Below are 20090 nucleotides of genomic sequence, written 5' to 3' on the forward strand. Positions count from 1 at the left end.
TTCCTAGACGCCTTAAAATTGCCCAAAATCTCCAATCCCGCAGTAGACCTACTCCAATCGCCTATATCGGCAGATGAAATATCCAACACAATTAAAAATCTCAAAAAAAACAAAGCCCCTGGACCTGACGGCATCACTGCACTATATTACAAAAAATTTAAGGATAGTCTAACCCCCCACATTTTGAACTACTGTAACGCCCTACTGAACGGTTCCCAAATGCCCCCAGAATTCTACTTCGCCCACGTAGCAGTGATCCCCAAACCTAAGAGAGATCACCTTCTTCCCAAAAATTACCGACCCATATCGCTATTAAATATCGACCTTAAAATTTTTACATCTATTATCACCTCTAGGCTTAACAAACTACTACCTGACCTCATTCATCGTGATCAGGTGGGGTTCATACCCAACAGGCAGGGCCCTGACAACATCAGAAGGAACTTGAATATTATTCACGCGGCGAATCATCGTAAACAAGCCTTACTATTACTAGCTTTAGATATAGAGAAAGCCTTTGATTCAGTCTCCTGGCCCTACCTATTTGAAGTCTTATCAAGATTTGGAATCCCCCATAATCTCATTTTGTGTCCACAGCTACTTTATGACAGTCCTGCAGCATACCTAAAGCTTCCGTCCACCCGACCCACCCCTATTATCATTCAAAGAGGGACAAGACAGGGCTGCCCACTCTCGCCAGCTTTATTTGCCATGGCCATGGAACCACTAGCTGAAACTATACGACTTAATCCAGACATACTTGGCCCTACGGGATTTGACACACAATATAAAGCTAGCTTGTTCGCAGACGACCTGCTGCTGACTCTCTCCAGCCCACTCACCACTCTCCCAAACCTGTTTTCAGTTCTCCATACATTTGAGAAGATCTCAGGTCTCAAAATCAACGTAGATAAGTCTGAAGCATTATTCCTCAACACCCCCAAAAATCTCCAAACAAATATAATCTCCCAATTTAAGTTTACGAAAAATGAGCACTACATAACATACCTTGGAGTAAACCTCACCTCACACCGATCAACTCTTTTTAAGTGGAACTACCTCCCTCTAATAAAGAATCTTCGAACAGACCTTATCAGGTGGGCCAATATGAAACTATCATGGCTGGGCAGATTGCACGCAATTAAGATGGTCTCCCTACCTAGATTCCTGTACCTCTTCCGCTCCCTCCCCATTCCGCTGCCCCACAAGACGCTCCATGAAATCCACTCATTAATCTCAAAGTTTATCTGGCAAGGGAAAAAACCCAGAATTCGACAAAAAACCATGTTCATACAAAGAAAGCAGGGAGGGCTATCCCTGCCCAACTTTACCATGTATTACAAGTCCGCCCAAATAGCTCAGCTGACCAACGACTGTGCCTCTAGCCGCGCACCCAGATGGGTTCGATTGGAATCGTCATTCCTACACCCATTTTCCCTATCTAGCCTTATGTGGACCACACAGAATCTTCCAAAAAATTTGCACAATACGGCGCCATTTGCGGCTCATTCCCTTATCCTTTGGAGGAAGGAGAGGTTTAAGTTTGGCCTCCAATCTATAGCTTCCCCGCTGACCCCTCTTTTCCACAATCCCATGTTTGGACCTGGAATTGACCCTCGCTCATATATTTGGTGGACAGCTAACGGAATTTTCACTTTAAAACAGCTCTGCTCACCCTTCAATATACTCCTAACTAAACAAGAATTCCTCCAAAAGCACAATCCACCCGCCGGGGAGGCCCTACGTATTTGCCAGGTTTTTCATTTCGCGGAACGACTTCTACAACATAAGATTCCATTCCAAATGACTAGCTTTGAACAAAGGTGTTTAGACGACCCGTTGGGAAGAGGAACTATCTCCCTGTTATACTCATCCCTAAACGTTACACATGGGACTGACAAACTAAAATACATGACCCAATGGGAGGAGGACCTGGGTATTCAGCTATCTTTGGAGGAGTGGAGACGATGCTGCGACACTCTCTCTAGGGGTAGCCATCAGGCCTCTCTGGCGGAAACGTCCATTAGACTCTTACACAGGACATACCAGGTCCCGAGTAGACTACATGTCATATATCCTGGTGTATCGGATAGATGCTTTAGGGGATGTAACGCTGTGGGTGACATGAAGCACATTTGGTGGGAATGTCCGGTCGTCATGGCATTGTGGCGGGAGGTTCGGTTGCTGATTGAGCAGATGTGTGAGAGGTCGGTGCAGGCAGACCCGGCTGCCTTTCTCTTAGGCGCCAAGTACCCGGGATTCACCAATCGGTTCCATAGATTGACTAATCAGCTATGCATGGCCACTAAGCTACATATAGCTACCAACTGGAGGTCCCCCTCCCTCTCTATGCAAATAGTCAGAGACAAGATGAATTCATTCTTACTATATGAACGTATTCACGCAACAAGAGAAGATTTATGGGACACCTTCTACCAGGTCTGGAGGCCATGGATGGATCTCAACACGAACTTGAACTTAGACCAGACATTGTCATTATCCATATGATACCCTTTTGAAGCATTAACTTGGGAGCTTTCGGTGGGAGGTGGGAGGGAGGAGGAGGAGTTAATAGCTTTGAAAAACTTTGCCTTGTCTTGTGACTGTACTGTACTCGGTTATGAAAAATAGCACAAAACCTTATTTTCCACCCTGAATTTCCCCGTGTAAGTCTCCCCTTGTACTTGTCCTGTCATTGTCTGTCTATTGATGTTATGTTTAAAATGGTTTACATATATGTACATTTCTTGATTTATACAGAAGTATATCTATACCCCCTTCGAGGGAATTTGTTGTAAAATTATTATGCTAATAAAACTCATTGAAACTGAAAAAGTAAAACGGCACTCCTTCTCTTCCAAGCTCTGCGGTGCACCCAAACAGTGGTTTACCCCCACATATTGGGTATCGACGTACTCAGGAGAAATTGCACAACAACTTTAGTGGTCTAATTTCTCTTGTTACCCTTGTGAAAATAAAAATTTGTGGGCAAAAAGATCATTTTTGTAGAAAAAATGCGATTTTTTTTTTTCACGGCTCTACGTTATAAACTTCTGTGAAGCACATGGGGGCTCAAAGTGCTCACCACACATCTAGATAAGTTCCTTAAGGGGTCTAGTTTGCAAAATGGTGTCACTTGTGGGGGGTTTCCACTGTTTAGGCACATCAGGGGCTCTCCAAACGTGACATGGCGTCCAATCTCAATTCCAGTCAATTCTACATTGAAAAAGTAAAACGGCGCTCCTTCACTTCTAAGTTCTGCAATGCGCCCAAAAAGTGGTTTACCCCCACATATGGGGTATTGGCGTATTCAGGAGAAATTGCATAACAAAATTTATGGTTACATTTCGGTTTTTACACTTGTGAAAATAAAAAAAATGGTTCTAAATTAAGATGTTTGCAAAAAAAAGTTAAATGTTCATTTTTTCCTTCCACGTTGTTTCAGTTCCTGTGAAGCACGTAAAGGGTTAATAAACTTCTTGAATCTGGTTTTGAGAACCTTGAGGGGTGTAGTTTTTAGAATGGTGTCACACTTCATTATTTTCTATCGTATAGACCCCTCAAAATGACTTCAAATGTGATGTGGTCCCTAAAAAAAAAATGGTGTTGTAAAAATGAGAAATTGCTGGTCAACTTTTAACCCTTATAACTCCCTAACAAAAAAAAATTTTGTTTCCAAAATTGTGCTGATGTAAAGTAGACATGTGGGAAATGTTATTTATTAACTATTTTTCGTGACATATCTCTCTGATTTAAGGGCATAAAAATACAAAGTTTGAAAATTGCAAAATTTTTAAAATTTTCGCCATATTTCCGTTTTTTTCATAAATAATCGCAAGTAATATCGAAGAAATGTTACCACTAACATGAAGTACAATATGTCACGAAAAAACAATCTCAGAATCAGCGGGATCCGTTGAAGCGTTCCAGAGTTATAACCTCATAAAGTGACAGTGGTCAGAATTGCAAAAATTGGCTCGGTCATTAAGTACCAAATTGGCTCTGTCACTAAGGGGTTAAAAATGATAAAAAACCTGCTATTCTCACCTTCCGTAGTCCGCCGAGCCGCGCGCGGCTGCCGCCATCTTCCGTTCCCGGCGATACATTGCGAAATTACTCAGAAGACTTAGCGGTCTCGCAAGACCGCTAAGTCATCTGGGTATTTTCGCAATGCATCCTGGGAACGGAAGATGGCGGCAGCCGCGCTTATCGCCAGAGCTTCGCTGGATTGGATCCCGGCGGGTGAGTATAGAACTATTTTTTATTTTTAACGGGGATATGGTCCGGCCGCTAATTGGCACCTCCCTACTCCCTATCCCGGACCAACTTTTTTACTATTGATGCTGGCTATGCAGCATCAATAGTAAAAGATATAATGGTAAAAGTAATAAAAAAAAATAAAAAATCATGCTATTCTGACCTTCCGTCGCCTCCGCAGCTTTCGCGCTCCTCCCGATGTTCTTGGCAGCTTCCGTTACCAGAGATGCATTGCGAAATTACACAGATGACTTAGCGGTCTCTGGCAAAGACCGCTAAGTCATCTGGGTAATTTCGCAAAGCATCTCTGGGAACGGAAGCTGCCGGCCGCATCGCGAGGAGCGGGAAAGCTGCGGAGGCGACGGAAGGTGAGTATATAACTATTTTTTATTTTCAAGTATTCAAGAATAACCCGGCACTCAAAAATTGTAAAAAGTAACAATTACAGTTTATTATTATCCAGACATAGAACCAGTTTGTTTGTTGAACGTTTTCGGTCCCAGATGGACCTTTTTCAGAACAGTTCAATTTATGGAATTGAAGGCGTGCTTTCCCCTCGGCGACCTAGCACGCCACCAGCGCTGCAGCTTCACCACGTGCTGACCTCCGGATCTCTGTAGCGCCGCTGTGCACTACACACCCCAGATGTACACATTGCATTTAGTTTGGTGATAGCCATTACATTGTCAGAGGGATCCCCCTACTGGCCATACGCATTATCCTTCCATTCCAGATAAATTGGACTGTTCTGAAGAAAGTCCATCTGGGACCGAAAACGTTCAACAAACAAACTGGTTCTATGTCTGGATAATAATTAACTGTAATTGTTACTTTTTACAATTTTTGAGTGCCGGGTTATTCTTGAATACTTGTAACTGAGGGTTGGATACCCTACTCGAGCACCAAAACTCATATCCTCACAGAGTGCGGTGTTTATCTACTTTTATTTTCATTCTTTTTGTGGGCTGTGTTATTTACTACGTGGCTGCTATATACTACGTGGCTGTGCTATCTACTGCGCTGGCTGTGCTATATATTACGTGGCTGTGCTGCCTACTGCGTGGGCTGTGTTATATACTACATCGCTGTGCTATATACTACGTGGGCTGTGCTATATACTACGTGGCTGCTATATACTACGTGGCTGCTATATACTACGTGGCTGCTATATACTACATCGCTGTGTTATATACTACATGGGCTCTGTTATATACTACGTGGTTGTGCTATATACTACGTGGGCTGTGCTATATACTACGTGGGCTGTGCTATATACTACATGAATGAACGTTTAATTTAAAAAAAAAAAAAAAAAAATGGGAAAAAAACGGCGTGGGCTCCCGCGCAATTTTCTGCACCAGAGGGGGAAAGCAGACGGCCAGGGTCCAATACTTGTAGCCTGGAAAGGGGGTAATACCCATGGCCCCTCTCTAGGCTATGAATATCAGCCCGCAGCTGTCTGCGTAGCCTGTTGTGAATTCTGTGGTCAAGCTCCCTCCTGTGGTCATGAGTGGTACTTCGGCTGGTTCTGTCTATGAGCTTCCTCTGGTGGATGTGAGTGGGGCTGCGGCTTCTGAGTTTCCTTCCTCAGGTGATGAGGTTAAGTCGTTAGGTGCTGCTCTATTTAACTCCACCTAGTTCTTTGTTCCTGGCCTCCAGTCAATGTTCCAGTATTGGTCTTGCTATCTCCTGGATCGTTCTTGTGGCCTGTCTGCCCTGCATAAGCTAAGTTTTGCTTATGTTACTTTTGTTTGCTATATTTTCTGTCCAGCTTGCTATATTGGTTTTTCTTGCTTGCTGGAAGCTCTGAGACGCAGAGGGAGCACCTCCGTACCGTTAGTCGGTGCGGAGGGTCTTTTTGCCCCCTCTGCGTGGTTGTTTGTAGGTTTTTGTGCTGACCGCAAAGCTATCTTTCCTATCTTCGGTCTATTCAGTAAGTCGGGCCTCACTTTGCTAAAATCTATTTCATCTCTGTGTTTGTATTTTCATCTTACTCACAGTCATTATATGTGGGGGGCTGCCTTTTCCTTTGGGGAATTTCTCTGAGGCAAGGTAGGCTTATTTTTCTATCTTCAGGGCTAGCTAGTTTCTCAGGCTGTGCCGAGGCGCCTAGGTTTTGTCAGGAGCGCTCCACGGCTACCTTTAGTGTGGTATGATAGGTTTAGGGATTGCGGTCAGCAGAGTTCCCACGTCTCAGAGCTCGTCTTATGTTAGTAACTAACAGGTCACTTGTGTGCTCTTACCACTAGGTCCATTGTGGTTCTGAATCACCTGTTCATAACAGTAGCCTTTACTGGCTATAAAGATAGGGGGACCCACCCCAAAAAAAGAAGTGGGGTCCTCCTATATTTTCTAGCCAGTAAGGCTACGCAGACAGCTTGCTATTGTAAGGTGACATTAAGCCGGGTTAATAATGGAGAGGCGTCAATAAGACGCCTAGCCATTATTAATCCTAGAATAGTGAAAGAGTTAAAAAACAAAATAAAGACACAGCCAGAAAAAAGTATTTTATTATTCTTAATTTAACCATACTTACCATACTCGATCACCTGCAAAAAACTAAAAATAATAAACCGTATACTCCCTGTCCGCAGTAGTCCAATTAATAACGAGTGTCCCAAGACGATCTCCCCTATAGAACAGTGACAACTGGTGATGTCACTGCTCTATAGGCCCTCCAGTGACACACTGACAGGAGACAATGGCTCCTGCAGTGTATCACTGAGGTTACCTCAGTTCAGGGTCTCACTTTATGGCATTGCTATGTGGGAACTTTCTCACACAGCAGTGCCACAAGTGAGACTAGGGACTATTTTTTACAGTGGCGGAGGAATACAGTGCGGAAGGATACCTTCCTTCATTGTATTCCTGGAGCCCCTGGAGAGCGGTCGCATCAGCTAATGCTGCTGCTCTCCATGGGAGATAGTCGTGGGACACTCGTTTTAATTGGATTTCTGCGGATCAGGGAGTATAGTATTTGTTTATTTTTTTAATATTTTTTACAGGCGACACTGGCTTCGGGGATCAAGGTGACAAGTGATGGGGAGTATGTAATCTATGTTTAATGTACTGTATGTCTATATGTATGTACTGTATGTATGTGTTGTATGTTGTATGGTGCATGTCGTATGTTGCATCAACATAGAGTTTACAGGAGAAAAAAAAAGAGGCATTCAAAGAAAAGAACAAGGTCCCTACAGTCAAACATGGCAGAGGTTCCCTGATGTTTTGGGATTGCTTTGCTGCCTCTGGCACTGGACTACTTGACCATGTGCATGGCATTATGAAGTCTGAAGACTACCAACAAATTTTGCAGCATAATGTAGGGCCCAGTGTGAGAAAGCTGGGTCTCCCTCAGAGGTCATGGGACTTCCAGCAGGACAATGACCCAAACACACACTTCAAAAAGCACTAGAAAATGGTTTGAGAGAAAGCACTGGAGACTTCTAAGGTGGCCAGCAATGAGTCCAGACCTGAATCCCATAAAACACCTGTGGAGAGATCTAAAAATGGCAGTTTGGAGAAGGCACCCTTCAAATATCAGGGACCTGGAGCAGTTTGCCAAAGAAGAATAGTCTAAAATTCCAGCAGAGCATTGTAAGAAACTCATTGATGGTTACCGGAAGCGGTTGGTCGCAGTTATTTTGGCTAAAGGTTGTACAACCAAGTATTAGGCTGAGGGTGCCAATACTTTTGTCTGGCCCATTTTTGGAGTTTTGTGTGAAATGATCAATGTTTTGCTTTTTGCTTCATTCTCTTTTGTGTTTTTTCATTTAAGACAAATTAAATGAAGATAATAATACCAAAGAATTTGTGTTTGCAATCATTTTCAGGAAGAAACTGAGTATTATCTGACAGAATTGCAGGTGTGTCAATACTTTTGGCCATGACTGTACACTACAGCATTCTCGCGTCAAACACGCAGCGTTTTCTGAACGTGGAAACATACCCTAAGAGTGTGTCTTTATATAGAAATCACATGAGACACGCGCATTGGGTGTCTGGTGTCAAGGAAATTCTACTGGAAAAGCATTGGAAATATCGAACGCATGCTCATTAACAACGCAAAAGCATGCAAAAACGTATGCACATGCAGCTTTTTTTTGCATCATGTGTAAGATGATGCGGATAAAAAACGTTGCATAAAACAGGATTTTTGGTTGCTTACCGTAAAATCTGTTTCTCGGAGCCTTCATTGGGGGACACAGGAACCATGGGTGTATGCTGCTGCCACTAGGAGGCTGACACTATGCAAATAAAAAGTTAGCTCCTCCTCTGCAGTGTACACCCCACCGACAGGAAGTAGGATCTTCAGTTAGTGAGAAAGCAGTAGGAGAAGCAACGTGTAAAAGAGAAGGATAATATAATAATAATAAACTTTATATAGCGCCAACAAAATCCATGGCGCTTCACAGATTAACAGCTTCAAACACTCAGAGTGTTCAAAGAACTCAAACGTAGACAGTAAACAGAGCTGTTCAACTTGGGAGGGTGCTGTGTCCCCCAATGAAGGCTCCGAGAAACAGATTTTACGGTAAGCAACCAAAAATCCTGTTTTCTCTATCGCCTTTCATTGGGGGACACAGGAACCATGGGACGTCCCAAAGCAGTCCCTGGGGTGGGAAAAAACAGACTTCCATCAGGCCAGAGGACTCACCACTGCCGCCTGCAGGATCCTTCTGCCCAGGCTGGAGTCCGCCGTAGTTCGGCGAAACGTGTGGATGGAAGACCAGGTTGCCGCTTTGCAAAGCCGTCGGCGAAAGCCCTGTGACGTACCGCACTGGAAGCGCCGACTGCCCGGGTAGAGTGAGCCTTCATCTCAGGAGGGGGCCCCCTGTGCTTGACCCGGTAAGCTTCCAAAATTGCCATTCTGATCGAGCGAGCAATCGTCGCCTTGGAAGCCGGCAGGCCTCTACGCCGCCATCAGGGATGGCGAAAAGAGAATCCATCTTTCGGAAAGCGGCCGTGCTAGCAAGGGAGATCCTCACTGCCCTGACGAGGTCCAGCCTGTTTGCTCCAGAGGATGAGTCGGAGCTGGACAAAAGGAAGGTAGAACGAAGTCCTCGTTGAGGTGGAAAGATGAAAACCACCTCGAGAAAGGAAGGAAGGCGGAGGCCTGGGACCACCTTATCCTGGTGGAAAAATCAAGAAAGGAGGACGGCAGGAAATGGCCGTCAACTCAAAAACGCGGCGGATCGAAGAGATGGACCTGAGAAAAACCACCTTCCGAGATAGAACTGACAGGGAAAACTCCCTGAGAGGCTCAAAGGGGAGAACCCCTAAGAACAACCAACACAACCTTTAAATCCCATGAATCCACAGAGGCCCTGAACGGAGGGACAGCGTGGACTACTCCTTGAAGGAAAGTCTTAACCTGTGGCTGAGGAGATAAGTCTTCTTAAAGGGAAGAAGAGCGCAGGAACCTGGCCCTTTTGAGAACTGAGAGCGAAGCCCGAATCCAGTCCTGCCTGAAGGAAAACCAAATGGAAGGCAGGGAAAAGGGACATAGGTGAAAAGCGGTTGGACTCGCATCAGCAAAGTAAGCCTTCCAGGTACACTAGTAGATCCTGGAAGAAGACGAAGGCTTCCTAGCCTGGATTATAGTGTGACTCATCCGGGCCGAAAGGCCGTACACTCTTAAAAACAGTGGAGTCCACATCCACGCCGTTAAACTGAGCGACCGATAATTCGGGTGGCAGATCGGACCCTGAGACAGCAGATCGGGGTCCGTTTGGAAGGCACCAGGGGTGTCCGCGAGAAGATAGACGATGTCTGCAAACCAAGACCTCCAAGGTCAATCCGGGACGATCAGAATGACCGGCACCCATCCCGCCTTGATCTTTTTCGACAGTTTGGAAAGCAAGGGAAGGGGTGGGAACCGATAGGGGAGCAGGAACTGCGACCAAGGAATGGCCAAAATATCAACACCACTGTGAGAGGATCACGGGACCCTGGGCCGACCCGAGGGACCTCCTGTTCAATCGGGACGCCATGAGGTCCACCTCTGGAGTCCCCCATCGAAGAGCAATCCGACGGGAAACCTCCTAAAGTACCATTCCCCTGCCGCGAGGCCCTCGAAGCCGAGGAAGTCGGCGGCCTAAATGTCCACGCCGGGGACATGCACTGCGGAGCTCACCAGGACCGTTGCCTCTGTCCAAAGGAGGATCCTGGAATCTCGGCCGAGGCCAGAGAACGCCGAGTACACCCCTGGTGGTAGACGTATGCCACTGCTGTGTCATTGTCTGTCTGGGTTCGAATTGGCAGGCTGCTGAGAATCCTTACCCAGTGAAGGCAAGACGGAAAGATGATCCGGAACTCGAGAACATTGATCGGCAAAGAGGACTCCTGCGCCGACCAACAACCCTGAAAGAACAGGAGACAAAGCCCTGAGCCTCCGCCGAGTGGGCTGGCGCCCGTCGTCACCACCTGCCAGGGAACTGGAAGGAAGGATATGCTGAGAAGGATCTACTCTGGGATAAGAGAAGTGACCTCGGCCACCAGTCGAGGAACCATTTGACCCGGGAGAAAACCGGATCGGACGATGCAGGGAGAAGACAGACCTGTCCCCTGTGATAGAATAGCCTGCTGAAGAAGTCTTGAATGAAACGGGCGAAGGGAAAATTGCTTCCGATGTTGCAACCAACCTCCTTAGGGCCCCTAAGGCCCATCGGAAAGGAGGGGAGCCGAGAACCCTGGAGCAAGTGAACTTCCTGACAAAGGAGGGATATCTTGTCTTCGGGAAGGAAGACTCTGGTCCGACAAGTGTCGAAGAACATGCCCGGAGATACGAGGCGCTGAACAAGACGGAACTTCTTCCTGTTGACGAGCCACCCGCAACAGTTAGAATGTCGGGAAAGATGGATAGACTTTCGGGTGCCTGAAACCGAAAATCCTGAGCCTCCATGGAAGCGATTACTGAACGAGGGGATATCGTCCTGAAGTGTCTCCGACGAAACTTCTTGTTCAGCAAATTGAGATCCGGACTGGGACGACCCTTGTCGTTCTCTGTCAGTACAAAAGGATTCGAAGAGAAGCCTGTGAACCGTTCCTGTTCTGGGACGGGAACGATTACTCCGGATTTAAGGAGGGAAACAATGGCAGTAAAGAAAACCCGGGACTAGAGCGGGGTCTCTCGTAGGTTGGGATTTGAAGAAAACGATCCCAGGACCGTGAAAAGAAGATTTTGTGTCTAGAGGGAACAGGTGCCCTGGCCCATGCGACCTCTGCTGAGGAGACCCAGACGTCCCTGAGGAACAGGAGACGGTTGCCCAGTGTGAGAAACGGGCTGGGGTCTAGTCGTGGGTCATGCCTAGGTGGAACTTCCAGTCCTGGACCTGGAGAATCCACCTTAGGAGTAGCGGGCACGCCAGGGAAGAGTGAGCCGAAGAAAACCTTCTTCTCTTAACATGCCTGTGGCCTCTGCAGTTGCGAAGAAGAATCTGATGCCGCAAACTACGAGAAAGGTCGAAAAGACCAAAGTAGCCGCCTAAGGGGAACTAGGTGAGGTCTGGAGAAGGGGACTGGTGCCCCCAGTGGCGTCCTTAATAATTTGGTCCAGCTTGGAACCGAAAGGACGTGAACCTTGAAAAGGCAGGCTAGTGAGGGACTTCTTCGATGACTCTTGAGTCAAACAGTGCGACAGCTGGCAACGACATTACTGGGCGCCCGTGCGGCAGAAGACGCGACGTCCCGGGAACAAATTATTCCCCGGCATGAGTAATCTGGGTGGCAAGTTCCGCCAGCCGGCCTGACGGAGCTCCAGCTTGAATGCCCCAACGGAGTTGTTTAGCCCCTCAGATACAGACTTCGAAACCCATGAGGAAGCCAAAGCCGGGCATTGGGATGATGCGGCAGTTTCGAAGGCCGACTTCACGAAGGATTCCATGATCCTATCGATGGAATCTTTCAGAGCCGCCCACCGGACAGCGTAAGGACTGTGTTGGCGGCAAGTCTAGCGGCCGACGGATCCACAGGGGGAGAGGTCGTTCTCTAACGCCTCTCATTCCGGTTGGCAATGAGATCCGGAGGAAAGAGATATGAGCGTCTTGCTTGTCTCTTTGAGAACGTCTGGTCGAATTCGCTCTCTCTGGCCAGAAGCTCCTCGAATTCAGGATGAGGAGCAAATACCTTGGGAGGTAGTTTAGACCGTCTAAACGAAACCGCCTGATCTGCGGGTTTCGTAGAGGAATCTTCGATGCCACAGGTCTGATTGGTCGCTCCAATGAGGCTTTGAACCATATCCCTCATGTTAGCGATTTGGTTCGAATCCGGCCCCAAATTATCCTCCGAAGGCGCATCAGAGAAGCCTCGCCTGACTCAGCGGATGAGGATCGGGAGGACGCCGACCGCAGAGGAGGACCGAGTGGCGAGATGGAGCGAGAAGAGGACTCAGACCGGCGTTCCTGTCTGGACCTTTTGCAGCTAGCCTTGGAAGGCTTGGACGGAGCTTCCTGCGACCCGGTGGCTACTGCGGGGGTCTGCAGGGGTAACCGATCCAGCACGGAAACCAGGGTTTGAGACACCCATGTTAAATTGGCCACCGATTGAGACAGAGAGGAGGCCCAGCCTGGGATGGGTATCACTCTGGGGCGGATCAGCTGGGGGATCCTGGGCGGTGGGAACAATCGGGTTGCTGCAGGACAGACATAGCGGAGTGTCAGTCTGCGGTGCAGAGCTACTTACGGCAGACGAAATCCGGAGGAAGCTGTCCGGCTAGATGGTATGGACCTCCGGCGAGAAATAGACCCTTAGGCAGGAGGGTGGTAAGGCCTGCTGCCGTAATCTTGATCGATCTGCGTTGCTTAAAATTAACTTTCATTGCTGGGGTTCGAACTCACAGCTCTCTGTTTGCAAGCCTGCACACCTTACCACTGTACTATCTCACTCTCTTGTTCCGGAGGAGGGGACTCGTGGTTCAGGAGTCCCAAGATGGCGCCGGTGGGAGGAGAAAAGGCGGTTCTCAGTGAAATTGTCGGGCGGGAGAAAAGCCCGCCCGACGAACAAGGAAGGGGGGCGGAGTCCGGCACCGGAAGTAGGCCCAGGCAGAAGCCGGGGCCTAAATTAGCGATCGGTGACCGGCATGGAAGGGCCGCAGCGGAGAACCGTGCGCCGCAGAAGGCGATGGTGAGCGGCCGCCTACAGCGGCGGGAGCAGCGCAGCCGCAGGTCCCAAGTGGTGTGGCGGTCTGGCAAGCCGCCGCGCTGAGGGAGGATGAGCGGCACTGTAAGCGGCCAGAGGGACGCAGCTGCAGGGGGCCCGAAGCGATGCGGCGGCCGGCAAAGCCGCCGCGCTGAATAGAAATGAACAGCCGCATACAGCGGCCGGAGCAGGGAAGCCAGAGAGGGCCGAAGCGATGTGGCGGCTGGGAAGCCGCCGCGCTGAAAAGAACGGCCGCATACAGCGGCCAGAGCGATGCGACGGCTGGCAAAGCCACCACGCAGAAAAGAAATGAACGGCCGCAAACAGCGGCCGGAGCAGGGGAGCCACTGAGGGCCGAAGCCACCGCGCTGAAGCTGGGGCTGGGAAGCCTGCAGGACCCGAGGTGGAAATGTCCCCCCCCTGAGCAAGGCCACGCAGATAGCGTGCCTGGACAAGAAGCGGCGCGGTGGTCCGTAAAGGCAGCCGCGCCGGAACAGGGAGGCCGCATCCACGGAAGTGGCGCGGCTGAAAAGAGATGCGATTCGCATCAGAAAACCCCCCTAAATAGGATTTTTTTTTTTTTTTTCCTCTGGGATCCAGGGAAGCCACAGGGTGGGGCGGGAAAATACTCACCTAAAGATCCCCCGCCGGTACTAACCTGGAAGGAATGAGACGTCCACGGAGCTGATGGACGTCCTCGTCTCCTCCGACCGACAGGCTCTGGTGGGCGAGTGGGTGGGGGACGGAGCCAGGACCGGACTTCTGAGCACGCTTGTGTGCTAGGATCTTGGTCCTGGAGAGGAATCTATGAGGATACGGGGTGGCAGTACACGCCGTACTCATAGTCCGCATAGTGGGACTACAGGTGTGACTGTTCACCCTGTATCCCTCCGGAAAAACCTGAAGGTAAACGACGCACATTGAGGTAGATAAGGGTCTAATGAAAGACCCGTGTCCACCTCCTACTGACACTAAGCTAAACTGAAGATCCTACTTCCTGTCGGTGGGGTGTACACTGCAGAGGAGGAGCTAACTTTTTATTTGCATAGTGTCAGCCTCCTAGTGGCAGCAGCATACACCCATGGTTCCTGTGTCCCCCAATGAAAGGCGATAGAGAAACATGCTTTTGCATGCATTTGCGCATGCAGATGATACGCTGCACACAGAAACACTAATGTGAACCTAGCCTTAATGACGGAGTCAATTTTTCTGTTTCCCTTGTTTGCTCATGAACAATTTTCAATAAAACTTATTGGAAATGTGGCAAAAATGTTGAACATTTCACAATTCCAAACTTTTAGTTCTTATGCACTTAAACCAAAGAGTCATGTCACAGAAAATAGTTAATAAATAACATTTCCCACATGACTACTTTATATATGCATCATTTTTGAAGCATAATTTTTGTTAGGAAGTTAGAAAAGTTAAAAGTTCAACCGCAATTTATTATTTTTCCAACAATATTTACAAAACCATTTTTTAGGTAACACATTACATTTGAAGTGACTTTGGGGAGTCTATACAACAGAAAACACCTAAAGTGACACCGTTCTGAAAAAAAATATTTTTACAAGCGTAGCAGGAGAAAATAGACCCCAAAATTTGTTGTGCAATTTCTCCTCAGTATGCAGGGGGAAAATTGTGGGGGAAAATTATTGTTTTGGCACACAGCAAAGCTTGGAAGAGAAGGAGCACTGTTCAACTTTTTAAAAGGAAAAATGGCTGGAATCGATAGTGCTGTGCAGTGCTGTGGAGTTGGGGAAGTTGCGGAGTCAAAATACTGTCTTAACAACTCCACAGCCCTGGGCACGAGTGGGGCGATGCGGTGGGCCCTGGGCTGGGAGGAAGAGGTGTCCCAGCTGTGCAATAGTGCAGCCCTGGGCTTCAAGAAAATGTCAGCGATGAGGCTGTAGCAGAGTCCCTGCTATGTACATTGATTTTCCAGCAATGGGATTCATGAAAATGGCAGCCGGAGGCAGTACGGGTGCAGATTTATATCTCGGCTGAATGACGAGCTCCACACCTGCCGCCGGCTTTCTGTTCTCCTGTGACCCCGCTCTACCACTGCCCCCCTCCCTTGTAATCTACATTGGGACTATAAGACGCACCCCGATTTCCCCCCGAAAAAAAAAATTGGGGGGAGAAAAAGTGCGTCTTATAGTTCGAAAAATACTGTAATACTGGTGGATAAAACAAGACTGAGCACAAGACCTTTATAGCCATCTACACATCATAGGGGAGCTCTCATGACACCTTCTCTCCATCTACCTGATGATCCTGAGGAACATTGGGATCTTCTTGTTTACAGTCCTGTGAAAGAAGAAGACGGGGACATCTCTCTGGTGTAGTCCACTTACTGGATAGAGCTGGAGGAAACACATACAGGGACTGAATTCATTCTTTACATACAGATAATTATAGGCCGTGTGTATTTAGTTAGTTTAGTCTGTTACCTGGTGATGTGAGGGGCTGGGGAACCTCCATCAAGACGTCCTTGTACAGATCTTTGTGTCCTTCTAAATACTCCCACTCCTCCATGGAGAAATAGACAGCGACATCCTGACACCTTACAGGAACCTGACATACAATGATACGGTCATCCCATGATCCCTTCATAGTGTTACTGTATAATGTCTCAGCATTCCCAGCAGTGTCACCTCTCCAGTCAGCAGCTCAATCATCTTGTAGGTGAGTTCTAGGATCTTTTGGTCATTGATGGCCTCATGTATCAGGGGGTGAGGTGGAGGCCCCGTGATTGGGCTCAGAGTTTTTTCCCATCCCTCAGACACAGGGTCCTGACAGCGCTCACTAGAGGTCTTCTTCACTACTGTGTAATCCTGGTTATGGAGAGACACATTAATAAATCTCACTACAGACATTTCCAGAGTCCTCACCTCTCCAGTTCTGTCCATCTGTTATTCCCACAGATAAGAATGATGTAATGTGACGTCATCAGAATCCCTCACCTCTCCAGTAAGCCGGAAGAGGATCTCTAGGGTGAGGTGTAATATCCTGTCCACCATCTTATCTCTATCTCTAGCCATCCTTGACGGGTCTATCAGGTAAGTTCTCTTATACAGATCTCCACAGAGAGGATCAGATATCATAGGGACCTAAAGATGAATGAGATGGGAAGAAGATGAGCCAATGTAACATCATAAAGAATCCCACGTAACAATACAATTACTGAACACTTTATATCCAATTACCTACTGCAGAAATGATGTGTGAAGTGTTAATCTGTGTTTGCTTTAATGTTCACCAATAAGGCCATGGTTTCAGATGTTTTTGGCTGAATTACCAACTACAACTTTTTAAAAATTCACAAAATTTGTCACAGATTTTGGGGTTTCCATATAAATTCCTTAAAAATGCGATTCAGATGAAACCACCCACCATAGTGATGCAGATGGAGACACATGGTACTCAGTTTGGCATCTGCTCAGGTTGTATCCATCTTTTCAGGAGTGCACACTTTTTAGCCGTCCACACTTGTTCACTGAAAAGATTCCTAAAACACGGGGCACCGCTGGAACACAGACCAAAGTGACTCCACTGTCTCATAAGTGAGTAGCTCCCTGAGCTAAGCACTAAGCTGAGAGTGCAGGATAAATAGGAACTGAGCCTTATTCCAATTTTTGAGAGGTAGAATGAACAAATAGACGGCAGTATAAGAATAGTTGATATTTTTATTTTTGCATAGTTTACCGTGCGGTATAATTGATAAGGCAAATTTATTCTTTGGGTCGGTGAGATTACAGTGATACCAGAGTTATATTTTTTTACTGCTTTCACACAGTAAAAGTGTTTTATGATAAAAAGTAGGGTTTTTTTGTCTGAGAGCTGTAAGTTTGTTATTGTTTAGTGAACAGAGCTGTATGATGGCTTATTTTTTTAGATTTTATTATACTATTTTGGGGCACATAATATTTTTTGATCGCTTGTTATTCAGATTTTTCAGACACAGAATGAAGAAAAAATAGCAATTCAGTTAGTGTTTTTATTTTTTATGCCGTCCACTGTGCGGTAAAAGTGACAAGACTAATTTGTTCGTCGGGTCGGTCAATTACAGCGATACCACTCATTTTTTTTAAGCTTTTCTCTTTTTAGACACTAAAGCCAATAGTTTACTAAATTAATTTGTTTTTGCATCATCACATTTTGAGAGCTGTAACCTTTTTTATTTTTTTGCTGGATGAGCCATGTTCGGCTTGTTTTTTGCGGGACATTTACACCATTTTTTTTTTTAAATTACTTTTTAGTCAGAAAGATGAAAAAATGACTTTCATTTTGGTTGTGTGTTTTTTTATGGTGCTTTCCATAAGGAATAAATAACAAGCCAGTTTCATAGAGCAGGTTGTTCCGGATGCGGCTATACAGCTTATGTGTACTTTTTTTTGTTTTATCACAAACACTGCGTTTTAAGTGGCAATGGTTTTTCGTGATGAATGAGCTTTGTGGGTTTTTTTTACATACATTTTATTTTACGTTCGATCTTAGTCCCAATGTGGGACATGTATAATTTTTATTTTTTATTACTTGTCTCACACATTGCTGTACTCGCGTACCACGGTGCAAGAGACTGTCAGTGCCTCACTGACTGTGCCTGTGAGACTCAGCTTATGGCCGGAGTCACACTAGCGATGAATACGGAAGAGTGCGATGCGATAAAACATCACATAGCGCTCGGACCAGTATTCATCTATGGAGCAGCTTTCAATGTGCGAGTAAAATCCCTGCTGCTGCGATTGTCACCGACACTCGGCCGAGTCTCTGCTTACTCGCACCCATGTAAGCCTATGTGTGTAAGTGAGACAAAGCCCATCACTCGGATATTATCTGAGTGATGTGCGTTATACGCTGACCCCGGCAATGGAGGAGATGGAGAAATTCATTTCTCCGCCTCCTCCGTAGCTGTGTTCTGATCCTCTCTGTGCAAGAGACTCGGAGCACAGACGCATGACACTCGGCTCCCACTCGCAGCAGAACAGGAGCCGAGGGTCATTAGCATATCACATCCGACGCTCTCACATTGGATGCCATACGCTAGTCTGACCCCGGCCTATAGCTGGTTCTCACAGGCCACCATACCCTGGGGTCATCACATGACCTCAGGTTACCATGGTAACCATCGGGACCCACAATTCTTATCACGGGGGTTCGACAGTTACTAAGAGAGTCTTGTGACTTCTTTGCAACCAATTACTTGACAGCGGTATGTAAGGGATTAATTTTCCCTAATCGGCTTAAAACCCACAGTAGTTGTGGCCTCCGGGTGGCGCTATTCCCTAATTCTTCCGACTCTCGGAGCAGCAGCGGGAAGTTATCAGCCTCTTTTTGTGTGTTTCACAACCCCACAAGGTGAGCAAATATCACAACACCAATGCCCCATGTATCCGGTCAGTCCCCCATAGTGCGCTCTTATGTCACCCCACAGCCTATTATCGCCATCTCGGTGCCCATGTGAAGCTCAGCTCCAGGCTCAGCACCTGTAGAACAAAACATGTAATGGTAATAATGTTCTGGGAGATCTTCAAGGGGGCAAATACTTATGGCCCCGACTGTATGAGGCGCACAGGGGTCACTGTCCTCAGCCGTCTGTAAGGTAAAGTTCACATTTGCGTTGTGCGCCGCAGCGTCGTCGCCGCAACGCACAACGCAAACAAAAACGCAGCAAAACGCATGCACATGCGGCCCCATGCGGCGCCAATGTTAAAGATAGGGCCGCACGACGCATGCGTTTTTTAAAAGGTTGGCGCCGCACAAAAAATCCAACATGTTGCGTTTGCCGCGCCCAGACAGGTGCGCCCTAACGCCGCATGCGGCGTAAAACGCAACACAACGCATGCACATGCGGCCCCAATGTTAAAGATAGGGCCGCACGACGCATGCGTTTTGTTGCGGCGGCGACGCTGCGGCGCAAACCGCAAATGTGAACGTACCCTAACCCGGATATTAGCGGCTCAGACAGGTCCGATGTGGTGACAGATTCCCCTAATGCTGCGCCATAAAGAATGGAGGCCGAGCACAAACCCCCCAGACACCCAGGACTGCAGAGTCCGATCTCAGGGTCTCCGGGTCACAGGTCAGACCCCAGCGACCAGCAACTGGGGGGGAACGTGTGTATTCAGGGGAAAACGGAACAGCACAGAGATGGGAAAGACCATTTATTACATGGTGAGGAAAAATGGCCGAGTGTGACCAGCGGCTAATCCTGATAGAGAATAACGGGGCTCCAGCACCTACCTCCACCTGCAGAGCCGCACTCCACATATATGGCTGCTCTGTGCGCACAGGACCTGTGATGAGGTCACAGGGGGGAGGAGTCAGGGGTCACATGATCAGGGGCCTCAGTGTATGCAGGACTCTGCTGTGCTGGTTGTCATGGTGCTGGATGAGGGGAAGTTTATGTGTGGGGTCAGGAGGGGTTTACAGTGTGGATGTAGCAGAGCCGCGTGTGTACAAGGTGTACAGAGCGGAGCCATGTGTGTACGAGGTGTAGGGAGCGGAGCCGCTTGTGTACGAAGTGTACGGAGCGGAGCCGTGTGTGTAGGAGGTGTACGGAGCAGAGCCGTGTGTGTACAAGGTGTACGGAGCAGAGCCGCGTGTGTATGAGGTGTACGGAGCGGAGCCGTGTGTGTATGAAGTGTACGGAGCGGAGCCGTGTGTAGGAGGTGTACGGAGCGGAGCCGCTT

The 20090-nt window shown here is 47.6% G+C and overlaps 1 protein-coding gene across 1 annotated transcript in view; it reads right to left on the reverse strand.

Annotated features, from left to right (window-relative positions):
* The window catches only part of LOC138663732 (zinc finger protein 665-like), a 78336-nt gene extending 58653 nt beyond the window's left edge, over positions 1-19683 (reverse strand). Inside the window, exons 1-5 of the mRNA XM_069750055.1 lie at positions 19642-19683; positions 16362-16508; positions 16053-16232; positions 15849-15972; positions 15664-15761 (exon numbers count right to left, since the gene is read on the reverse strand). Of these exons, the coding sequence (XP_069606156.1) occupies positions 15664-15761; positions 15849-15972; positions 16053-16232; positions 16362-16508; positions 19642-19668 (576 nt within the window). The 5' untranslated portion in view covers positions 19669-19683. The remainder of the gene's footprint in view (positions 1-15663; positions 15762-15848; positions 15973-16052; positions 16233-16361; positions 16509-19641) is intronic.
* Between the last annotated feature and the right edge of the window lie 407 nt (positions 19684-20090).

Source organism: Ranitomeya imitator, chromosome 2, assembly GCF_032444005.1.
Source record: "Ranitomeya imitator isolate aRanImi1 chromosome 2, aRanImi1.pri, whole genome shotgun sequence".
Classification (NCBI taxonomy): domain Eukaryota; kingdom Metazoa; phylum Chordata; class Amphibia; order Anura; family Dendrobatidae; genus Ranitomeya; species Ranitomeya imitator.